At 45.6% G+C, this 11997-nt stretch overlaps 1 protein-coding gene across 1 annotated transcript; it reads right to left on the reverse strand.

The window, feature by feature from the left end:
- Positions 1 to 10441: 10441 nt before the first annotated feature.
- Positions 10442 to 11777, reverse strand: LOC109817904 (RPM1 interacting protein 13-like). The gene is made up of 2 exons (XM_083076397.1): positions 11093 to 11777; positions 10442 to 10888 (listed from the first exon to the last, which is right to left on the reverse strand). The coding sequence occupies exons 1-2, from the start codon at positions 11327 to 11329 to the stop codon at positions 10739 to 10741; spliced, it is 387 nt and encodes a 128-aa protein (XP_082932523.1). The 5' UTR covers positions 11330 to 11777; the 3' UTR covers positions 10442 to 10738.
- Positions 11778 to 11997: the final 220 nt, after the last annotated feature.

An 11997-nucleotide genomic window follows, 5' to 3' on the forward strand; every position in this document is an offset into this window, starting at 1 on the left:
AGTAAAAAAAGAAGCCGAGAAAGAGCATCCTCCGAGAACTCGCCCTCGAGACACATCTGATCGAGAGAGGAACAACAGGGGACCAAGATACACGCAGTATACGCCAGTCAACACCAGCAGGACCAAGGTGTTAGAGCAAGCCTTAGCCACTGAAGTTCTCACCGTACCCTGCCGGGCCATGACTCTGCCCCATGCGGACAAGACTAAAATATGCCAGTTCCATAGAAACCGGGGACACACCACCGAGGAATGCACAGCCCTCCGAGATCGTATCGAAGATCTCGTCAAGTCAGGACATCTTCAGAACTTCACCCAACCAGCTGGCAGGAAGAGACATGATAACTATCAAGGTAGAAGAGAACTCGGCAGAGGGAATCAAGAAAAAATGCCCCCAAGGCATAGATCCCGGGAACGAAGCAGGACCCCAGATAGAGACGACCAGCAGCGGAGTCGAAATCAAACCAGGAGGGTAATAAACACAATCGCGGGAGGATTTGGAGGAGGGGGAAGCACGTCCTCGGCCCGCAAGAGACATTTGAGGGCGATCAAATCGGTAAATGTCGTAGGGAGGGCAACTTCTATTCATATGCCCCCTATCACATTCACCGATAGAGACTTCAAAGGAGTAGACCCGGTGCAAGATGATCCTATGGTCATCAGTGTCGAGATCAACAACTATGTCGTCAAGAAGACACTAGTCGATCAGGGGAGCTCAGCGGACATCTTGTACTGGAAGACTTTCGAACAACTCGGCATCCCCGAACAAGAATTGATACCTTACGATGAACCCCTGGTCGGATTTTCGGGTGAACGGGTAGACACTCGGGGGACGATAGACTTGTATACTTACTTTGGGGATGACCAGCGCAAACGAAGGATTAAGGTATGCTACGTGTTTGTGCATGCTAACACCTCGTACAACATCCTGCTAGGCCGACCGTCCTTGAACAAGCTCCGAGCCATCGTCTCCACCCCCCACTTGGCCATGAAGTTTCCATCTGAGGAAGGTACCATCATCACTCTACACGTCGATCAGAAAACGGTGCGTGAATGCTATTTCGCTAGTTTGAAGGTGCAGCCAACTCAAAAGCCAAGACGAGACGTCAACGTCATCCGCGAGGTCGGCCAACAGGAATTATTTGAAGGCCTAGAGCTTGATCCGAGAGTGGAGGATGAGGATAGGGTCGAACTGGTAGAAACAACGATCCCTTTCCAACTTGGAAAAAATGAAGAGCAGGTCACTTTCTTGAGCTCTCAATTATCTGAAGCGGAGGCAAGAGATATTAAGCAGGTCCTGCGAAAGTATTCGGACCTATTTGCTTGGACTGCAGCTGATATGCCGGGCATCGATCCGAGCTTTCATTGCCACCGGCTCTCGGTGTGCCGAGACGCCAAGCCTATCGCTCAGAAGAAAAGAAAGATGGGGGGCGAGAGGGCTCAGGCGATAAAGGAAGAAACAACCAAGTTGCTTCAAGCGAGATTCATAAGAGAAGTCAAATATTCCACGTGGTTGGCCACCGTGGTGATGGTCAAGAAGTCGAACGGGAAATGGAGGATGTGTACAGATTACACGGATCTGAACAAGGCCTGCCCCAAAGACGCTTATCCTATACCCCACATTGATGCATTGGTTGACGGCGCGGCCGGCCACCAGAGACTAAGTTTCTTGGACGCTTACTCGGGGTATAATCAAATACCCATGTACCCGCCTAACGAAGAAAAAACAGCATTCATCACCGATTCGGCAAACTTCTGCTACAAAGTAATGCCCTTCGGGTTAAGAAACGTCGGTGCCACCTATCAGAGACTCATGGACAAAATTTTCCGCCACCAAATAGGGACATGTTTAGAGGTATATGTAGATGACATGGTGATCAAGTCTACCTCGGCCGGTGACCATTTAAGAGACCTAAGCACGATCTTTGATGAAGTAAGGCGGCACCACATGCGACTAAATCCGACAAAGTGCACCTTCGGGGTAGCTGGGGGAAAATTCCTAGGATTTATGCTGTCAAAAAGGGGGATAGAAGCCAACCCCGACAAATGTCAGACAATTATCAACATGAAAAGCCCTCGCAACATAAAAGAAGTGCAGCGACTGGCCGGACGTATCGCCTCCTTGGCTCGTTTTCTTCCCTACATGGCCGAGAAGTCAAGGCCCATAATGTCCCTTCTAAAAAAGGCTACCAGGTTTCAATGGAACGAAGAATGCGAGTCGGCCTTTCAGAACTTCAAAACAATGCTCACAACTCCACCGTTGTTGACCAAACCTGACCCTCGCTTGGACATGATAATATACATATCAGTGTCAGATAAGGCCATCAGTACCGTCCTGGTGCAAGAAAGAACGGAACAAACGTCGGTATACTTCGTCAGCTGAGTATTGCAAGACGCCGAAACGAGATATCAGCATCTTGAAAAGACAGTCTTAGCCCTAGTACATACTGCCAGGCGCCTGCGGCACTACTTTTAGAGCCATCGGGTGCTCGTCCGAACGGACAGCCCGATAACTAAGGTCTTGCGAAAATCAGAGTTGACAGGACGAATGGTCGCTTGGTCCATCGAATTGTCACAGTTCGATATTCGCTTCGAGCCTAGAGGACCCGTCAAGGCACAAAGTTTGGCCGACTTCGTGAATGAATTCACACCCCAAGTGCTCCCCGATTCTCACCTTTGGACCCTACATGTAGACGGATCATCAAACCAACAAGGCAGCGGCACCAGCATTTTTTAGAAGGACCTGGTAAAGTGGTGATTGAACAGTCACTACGATTCGGCTTCAAAACATCCAACAATCAAGCCGAATATGAGGCCCTTCTGGCAGGCCTAAGGTTGGCACAGGACCTAGGCATCACCAAAATACAATGCTGCAGCGACTCGCAGGTAGTAACAGGGCAGGTCAACGGCACCTTCCAAATCAAAGAACCAACACTACTGTTATACTTCCATGCATTCAACAAGTTGAAAGGAGATTTTGAAGATGTCCAAGTCAAGCACACTCCCCGAGAACTCAACACGAGAGCCGACCAGTTGGCTAAGCTAGCCAGCAGCAAAAAAATTAGTCATTTGCGCAGCATGATACAACAAGAACTACCGAAGCCAAGTATTACACAAGCCGAATGTTTGCAAGTTCAGCAAGAAACGCCCAATTGGATGACCAGAATAATCGAACACCTGGTAACCGGATCATTGCCCGTTGATCCCTTGGAGGCCAAAAAGATGAAAACCGTGGCGGCTCGTATACCCTAATCGCCGGGGAATTGTACAAAAAGGGGTTCTCGTCACCTTTGTTGAAATGTTTGGCACCAGAACAAGCACACTACGTGATCCGGGAAATCCATGAGGGCATATGTGGAACTCACTTGGCGGGCCGAACTCTCGCAGCAAAAGTTGTCCGGGCGGGATATTATTGGCTGACTCTAGTGACGGACTGCTCCAAGTTTGTTCAACAATGCAAGCCCTATCAGCAGCACAGACCCTTGACACATCAACCACCCGAGGGATTGCATTCCATCGCCACCCTCTGGCCATTTTCTATTTGGGGCATGGACATTTTGGGACCTTTCCCACCAGCGAAAGGCCAGGTTAAGTTTCTTCTCGTGGTCATCGACCACTTTACCAAATGGATTGAAGTAGAAGCAGTGGCTACCATCACGGCTAACAACGTTCAAAAATTCTTCTGGAAGAATGTCATTACCCGTTTTGGAATTCCATATGCTTTGATTACGGATAATGGCCTACAATTTACCGACCGTCGTTTCAACGAGTTTTTGACCGGGTTAGGAATCAAGCACAAGATGACTTCAGTAGAACATCCCCAATCCAATGGGCAAGCCGAAGCAGCAAACAAGGTTATCCTTAAAGAGTTGAAGCAACGTCTCGGACAGGCAAAGGGGGCATGGCCCGATTGTTTGCCCGAAATCCTATGGGCTTACCGTTGCACTCCCCAAAGCTCGACTAGGGAAACCCCGTTTCGGTTAACTTACGACACAAACGCCATGATCCCGGTAGAAGTTGGAAAACCTTCACTAAGGCGAACGATATTCAATGAACAAACTAATGAGGAAGCCCTAAACGTCGAACTCGATCTGGTGGAAGAAGCACGCGACCAAGCCCTCATCAACATGGAGGCCTGCCGAACCAAGTTAGCCAGGAAGCACCAAACTAAGGTCAAGCCATGCGAATTTCAACCCGGTGACTTAGTTTGGCGAGTTACGGGAGAAGCACGAAGGCACAAAGCTCAAGGAAAGTTGGCACCCAATTGGGACGGCCCCTATCGTATAATGCACAACTTGCAGAACAGGGCATACAAGTTGGAGGAACTCACAGGAAAAGCCATTCCCCGGACATGGAACGCAACACACTTAAAGCATTATTTTAGTTAAACATAATGTAATTGTTTCGGTGCACTCTTTTCCTTTTCCCAGGTTTTCCCCTCTTAAAAAAGCGTGAAAAGAGGTTTTCCTGAGAAAATGTTTTTAACGAGGCACCACATCAATGAAACACTCTTTTTCAAGAAACTTTATCTACTCAGTCTAATCGCTAGACGAACACATAACTCCCTCCCGAGCACTCTCGCTCGGCCAAGGTCAATTCAAAACTCCCTCCTGAGCACTCTCGCTCAGCCAAGGTTGATTCAAAAACTCCCTCCCGAGCACTCTCGCTCGGTCAAGGATGAGTAAAAAAACTCCCTCCCGCGCACTCCCACTCGGTCAAGGATGAGTAAATAATTCCCTCCCGAGCACCCCGCTCGGCCAAGGACGAGTCAATAATTCCCTCACGAGCACCCCGCTCGGCCAAGGACGAGTCAATAATTCCCTCACGAGTACCACTACTCGGTCAAGGAAGAACATAACTCCCTCCCGAGCACTCTCACTCGGCCAAGGATGAGTCAATAATTCCCTCCCGAGTACCACTACTCGGTCAAGGAAGAACATAACTCCCTCCCGAGCACTCTCACTCGGCCAAGGATGAGTAAATAATTCCCTCCCGAGTACCACTACTCGGTCAAGGAAGAACATAACTCCCTACCGAGCACTCCCGCTTGTCCAAGGATGATTAAACAAATCCCCCCCCCCCCCCCGAGTATCACTACTCGGCTAAGGAAGAACATAATTCCTTTCCGAGTATTCCTTCTCGGCCAAGGACGAAAGCCTAATGCCCTCCCGAATACCACTACTCAATTAAAGTTAGAATTAGTGGCCCTCCGAGCGTTTCGTCAACAACTCTGTTAGGCTGAATGGGCACACAATTGACAACCTACCTCTTCGCCCTCTTCGATCAAAATGATACTTGTCCAACGTCCTAGTCGAAAAAATAAACCCGAGCCGGTTCGGTCAGTTATGAATCGGCGAACTATTGAAGCAACATTGGATATACAGAAGCGTAACAAGAAACAAAGTAAAGACGAATAGGCGGAAATATAACAATTCATTAGGCTCTATGGCCGAAGCGGCACTATTGGCCGGAGGGTACAATTGCGATGCGGCTCAAAGGGCCAGGCACCAATCAAAATAACAAAAAACAAAAAGTATACCCTATCTATACATCTTGGTCAAAACAGATGTAAAACAAAACAAAATACCGAGGCCCTTCAATCGGCATTAGTGGTCTGCTTGGTCTCCTCGTCCTCATTGACAGTCATACCGGGGTCTTCAGGAGCGGCCGATCGGGGAGGAACAACTTGATCCGGCTCAGCATTATCATCAACCTCGGCAAAATCCAAAAATGAACCGCTAAAGAAGTCCTTGCAAAGTTCGAATGAAAAGTCAGGAGGAAAGGTGCCGAAGTGAAGAGCCTTCCAAACGGCATGCCAAAAACCCTCCTCGTGCTCCTTCACAATATTACTCTCACAGTTGGCCCGAAAGGTAGCCATGGCAGCCTCGGCATCGGCCTTTGCTTGCTCCTCCCGGCCGTAATCTCTTGCACCTCTTGGACCCTCATCCGTTCGGCATCTTCCGCCGCAAGAGCTCGGCCCTCCATCTCCCCATAAGCCTCCTTCAACCGTGCCACCTCGGCTTCCAGTGCAAACTTCTCACTGGAAGTAGCCTCATGCGCCTCCACGGATTGTTGAAGAGCCGACTTGGTCTCCTCCAAACTCTTCTTTAAGTTATGCACGTCGGCCAAAGGCTCTAAGGCCATTTTCCGAAAAATGGTCGTGGCTCGGACCTGCAATTCACAAGCCATGGCCCACTAAGCCGAGGGATTGGCAGAGTCAAGCATGCGATGCCCCTGAGCCGACAGCAAATCAGAGGACATCATCCGGGCCAGCCTGATTTCTTCCGAAAGAAAGTCCTTTGCAACGATGGCCGAGGGAATAGCCAAATCCGTTGAAGGACCCTCAACTCGGCGTTGTTTTGGCCGAGTAGTCTCCGCTCCAGAGGTGTCGGTCTTCCTCTTCCCTTTGTCTTTCTTCTTCTTTCCCGTAGGATCCGGAAGATCAACGACCAGGGGAGGTGGTCGAGGAGTATCTGTGGTGTTCGGTTGAGTCTCAATCGCCACGCTCCTATAGTCATCGGCAGAAGTCCCGGCCGGAGCCTGCCCCCGTACTAATTGCCGATACGACAGTCCGAGACCCTGCTGCGCCATCTAACCTGCAAAGAACAAATAATCACACATCAACTTAACAAGAACGACCAATCAAAAATATTAAAACGTACCCTCTAATTCAAAACGGGGCCGAGACGACTTGGGCAGCAGCACAAGAAACCGAGAGGGGATGCACTTCGGCAATCCTTTTAGTACAGCTAAGGCCGACAACTCGGCATCCGTCATCATATCCTCCAGAAAGTCATCATACTTCCGAGGCTACCGAGTCCAATAGAAAGGAAAAAGGGGTTTCTGCTCGGCATCATAAAAATAATTCTTACCGGCAACGGGGTCGATGATTACCTTCACAAACCCCGATTTGAAATCCTTAAAGGACGACGTGAACGGCTTCAGCAACGGTCGGTCGGCGTGTCGAATTAGGGAAAGCCACTTCACGGTTTTATTAGAGGGACGAGTACAGAAAAAATGAAGAAATAGACCTACGGTCGGCTCTATATAATGGTATTTACAAAGCACCCTGAACGCTTGCATATAAGCCCACGCGTTCGGGTGTAACTGCGTCGGGGCCACGTTCAACATACGAAGGACCCCCATCTGGAAGTCGTCGAAGGGGAGGGACAAACCAAGTTCTCGGAAGAAACATTCGTACATATAGAAGTAGTCTCCCTGACCCTCCTACTTCGCGAGAAAAACCAGATCAAGCCCCCCTGGCCCTTCGGCTCGGCACCGACGCAGCATGATGGGATACGGCTCCCAACCATCCCATCGGCCTAATGTGCAAAGACTGAGTAGCCGTATCACGGCGACCCTCTCATGAAAATGAGAGAAGTATGTCGCCACCTCACCGTCGACCCAATCGTACCCGGGGATTCACATGGGGGGTATTTCTGCCTATGGTCCCCAGGGCTCATCTCGGCATCAGGTAAGTCTGACCCGAACGAAGAACTACCCGACTCCCCGCTATCCTCAGGCCCCGAACCGCAAGGACCCCCAAGTATCTCCACTTCGGCATTGAAGGCCAGCATCTCGGCCTCGGCATCTTGCACCGAGATCCTAGCACTGGCCGACGACCTTGATGACAATGTCACACCTTCGACTGCCATTACATCAACAAAAACCGACGAAAAATCTAACTTTAACCTACCTCAACGAGTATTCGGCTCAGAAACGTGGGGGGTCTCGGGGTAGAGTATTTGTTTACACAGAAGGCACGAGATAATGGGTCACCACAAAACCCTATTTATAAGAAAATACCCCGGTATTCCAAAAACCCCTCATAAATGCTTCTGAAATGAAAAGACACGACCCCGGGGCACAAAACCCGAAGGCGGCTGTAGCATGCAACGATCAGACTCATGACGCCAAACGACACGAACCTCAAGAAATGGGTGCAAACCCTAAAAGTCCGTACACCAAAACCCTAGATGCCTATTCAAACCCCTTCGTCTTCCATCCTTGGGCTTGGGGGGGTAGTGTACCAGTAGGCACCTCCTTGGCCGGATCATATGCCGGAACAAGCACCAAAACTAAAGATACCACCCCTTCGGCCTCCTCCTAGACCGAATCACCCCTTCGGCCTTCGTCTCGACCGAACCATCATCTGGCCTCGAGCCTGACCGAAGCCATGCCACGATTTAAGGGCAACAACATGCATCTCCCACGAAAACAAGCAAACGTCTCAAACAAAGTACTCAAGTAGCTCAAAATACCCTTTCGGCCCCAAGTCAGGCCGAACACCCCCTCGGAGACAAGCTAGGCCGAACACTCCTTCGACCTCTAGTTGGCTCGAACACCCTCTCAACCCCGATACTGATAAACATTTGGATCTTGGAGAAGAATAAAATGAATGCCCGAGAAAAGCTCAAAACTCCTCGGCACGAACCTTGGCCGAACACCTCTTCGGTCCCAAGCCTAGCCGAAGCCACTCCCCAAAGAGACTCCTCGGCATGAAGCTTGGTCGAACACCTCTTCGGCCATAGCTTAAGCCGAACCCCCCTTCGGCATGGTATTTGGCCGAAGACCCAAAGAGAGACAGCACCATGGACACGCGGAAAGTCAGATGGTACAGTAATTATCATGACTAATCAAAAGAGATTAGGGTTAAACCAAATATTACCCATCTCCCAAGACACAAGGCCCACCAGGCCCAGACATGTAACTATAAATACACAGGTGATGGGACATAAATGAGGTATGCTTTTATCCAATATATAAGCCTTTATTGCTCTGAACCGAATACATCATTGATCGTTGGAGTGCCTTAGCAGGTACCCTCCCCCACCACTCGGAGGCAGTATTCGGTCGGTACCGAAGACTAAGAAGACCGCAAGGAAGAAGTTACCAGACGAGTGTTTCTACGCAGGAACACTTTGAAAGCTGCACCTTGAGAACCTTTAAGGGTCAATGTTCTATTCCATCATATTCAAAAGATATTGTATGGTGAAACTGCTGTAATTGCTTAGACAAGGCCACAACCACGAGCCGAAGCCACTCCCCAAAGAGACTCCTCGGCATGAAGCTTGGTCGAACACCTCTTCGGCCATAGCTTAAGCCGAACCCCCCTTCGGCATTGTATTTGACCGAAGACCCAAAGAGAGACAGCACCATGGACACGCGGCAAGTCAGATGGTACAGTAATTATCATGACTAATCAAAAGTGATTAGGGTTAAACCAAATATTACCCATCTCCCAAGACACAAGGCCCACCAGGCCCAGACATGTCACTATAAATACACAGGTGATGGGACATAAATGAAGTATGCTTTTATCCAATATATAAGCCTTTATTGCTCTGAACCGAATACTCACTTGATCGTTGGAGTGCCTTTGCAGGTATCCTCTCCCACCACTCGGAGACAGTATTCGGTCGGTACCGAAGACTAAGAAGACCGCAAGGAAGAAGTTACCAGACGAATGTTTCTACGCAGGAACACTTTGAAAGCTGCACCTTGAGAACCTTTAAGGGTCAATGTTCTATTCCATCATATTCAAAAGATATTGTATGGTGAAATTGCTGTAATTGCTTAGACAAGGCCACAACCACGAGGGACTCCTGGTTTATCTGCCAAAAGCTGAAATTGCCCAAAGGGTTGAGGGTAATAACTATTAAGTATCATCTTATTATTAATTAAATGTTACAATTTATTAATTAAATCAACCTGCTCTATTTTATATTTTTTATTATTAATACTGTATTTATGAATATTCATAAAAACGAATAATCACTAACTAATACTCCTAAAACACGAAATTTCCCGTTGATTTTCACTTTTCAGCATCTAATTTCAATATACCACTCAAAGTGCACAGGGTAGGACAAGAGTTCATTATTAATATAATTATTAGTGATTTTTTTTATATCAATTATCAATTAGAATTATAATGAGAGTACTTAAGCTCGAGTTTAATACTATGCATATTCTATCTCATCTTTACAACTAGACCACCTTTATTTTTAGTAGGTCTCTTCTGAAACTACAAATTTAAGCTAAATCAGTAACAATTGTTCGTTAGATAAACAGTTGAGCAGCTAAAAAAGTAAGTTGTTGATTAAGATAAATAAATTAGTCTTTTGTTTTTTTTAAAGACAAAGTAGTCTTTTTGATCTATTGAATTTGGGATCTTCACAAGGCCTTGAGACCATGGCTGGTGACATAAAACTATAATGTGCTCGATGCTTACAATGATCATGAGTCACCTAATAGGAAAAAAATTACTTTTAAACTGGGTTGAGTGCAATTAACAATCCAACGTTTTTCCTTTAAACATCCTTTCATTTGTTGTTTTAGCATAAAAACATAAAATTGAAGGGATGTGAGAGATCGATCTCCAAAATGCATAACGTGATTCTAAATTCTAGAATACACCAAAAAAGCAAAATTTGAAGTTGATTTTGTGTCCCATTACCTTCCATACACATTAAAGGCACAAAAATACAACATGCAACTCAAAACATTAGTTTCTTTTTATATTCTAAAAAATTCTTCATATTCCGCAGATCACCGGTATTCATTCTTATCAGCTATATCACATATTCCGCAGATCACCGGTATTCATTCTTCATATTCCGCAGATCACCGGTATTCATTCTTATCAGCTATATCACAGTGAGGAACTGAAAATGAGTTCCATTGCAGACAAGGAGCAGGTGTATCACATACACAACAGTAACACTGCATTTCACAGATTTCAGTGGTGAGAGAAGGTGGACACAAAAAAACAAAAAATATAGAAAACAACTCTAATCATTACCATTTCGCAATAACTCTCGTGAGGTGTTGTAGAAAACGGAAATTTAACACAAAGATGCCTTGGATGCGGGTAATCTCTGCAAGCTACCTATAAATTTGTCAAAAAACATCCATCACTCGTTACCACAACTTAGAATAAAGTTCCACAACAAATGTTTTCAAGTAACAAACGTTCTCAAACAATTAATTTGGAAAAGATATACTTTCCCTCCAAAACCCTCGATCAAATTCAAAACATACCCTTAACCAACAGTGTTTATTTACGATAAAAGAAGTTGTAGTTAGTATTTACCTGACCCTTTTCAGCATTAATGGAGACATCAGCGGCATGATCTTGGTGGCTGTCCAAGGAAAGCTTGGAGAAATTGAGAGACTCATCAAATGGGTCGAAGTTTAAGATGAAACATTCCTCGGTTTCCTCGAAGCGTTTGATGTCTGCTTTTCTCAGACATACTATGGGTCCAATTGGGGTCTCTTCTTTTGGCGAAAGAAGAACTTTGTTTTTTCCTTTCACTTCTATCTCTTCCATTTTCTGTTCCTTCTTGTCTTGTGCTGCTAAGAAAGTGGACCCTACAAATTCTAGAGTAAGAGCATGAACAATGAATATCACACTTCGAAGAGTCTCATATTATGAGTTATGACCCTTCGCGTTCCTGACTAATGCGGCGTCATTGCTAGTGTATCGAATGTTGTGCTGCCCAACTTCTCTTGGGCTCCCCATTTTCATAAATTCAACACAATTCTTCTCTTAAAATCAACTTGAAGAATGAAGTGCATTTGAAAAAATTAATTAATTTAAATATTTATTCGCTCTTTATAAAATATAAATGTTTTTGTTTTTGTCTCTATATACTATTTTTATTTTCTTTTATTATCTGTATTTTATTTATTATACAAATTAAAAAATAAAATTTATGAAACTATAAAAATTATAAGAGTGTTGAGATAAACTCCTTAAAAAAATACTTCTAAAATAAAAATATAAAAATAAAAAAGAATGTTAAAATATTTTTTTATAAATTAAAATAGAAAGAAAAAATAAAATATGTATAAGCTAATTTTAACTCATAAAAAATTATTTCATTTTTTCTTACTATTTTTTTTCCCTTAAAAGTATTTTTTGAAAAAATTTATCCAAACAAGTTATTAAAAAGAAATAAAAATGTATAGTAGATTATTTTTAACTTTAAGAACTAA

This window comes from Cajanus cajan, chromosome 6 (genome assembly GCF_000230855.2).
Source record: "Cajanus cajan strain Asha chromosome 6, NIPB_CcT2T_4, whole genome shotgun sequence".
Taxonomy (NCBI): domain Eukaryota; kingdom Viridiplantae; phylum Streptophyta; class Magnoliopsida; order Fabales; family Fabaceae; genus Cajanus; species Cajanus cajan.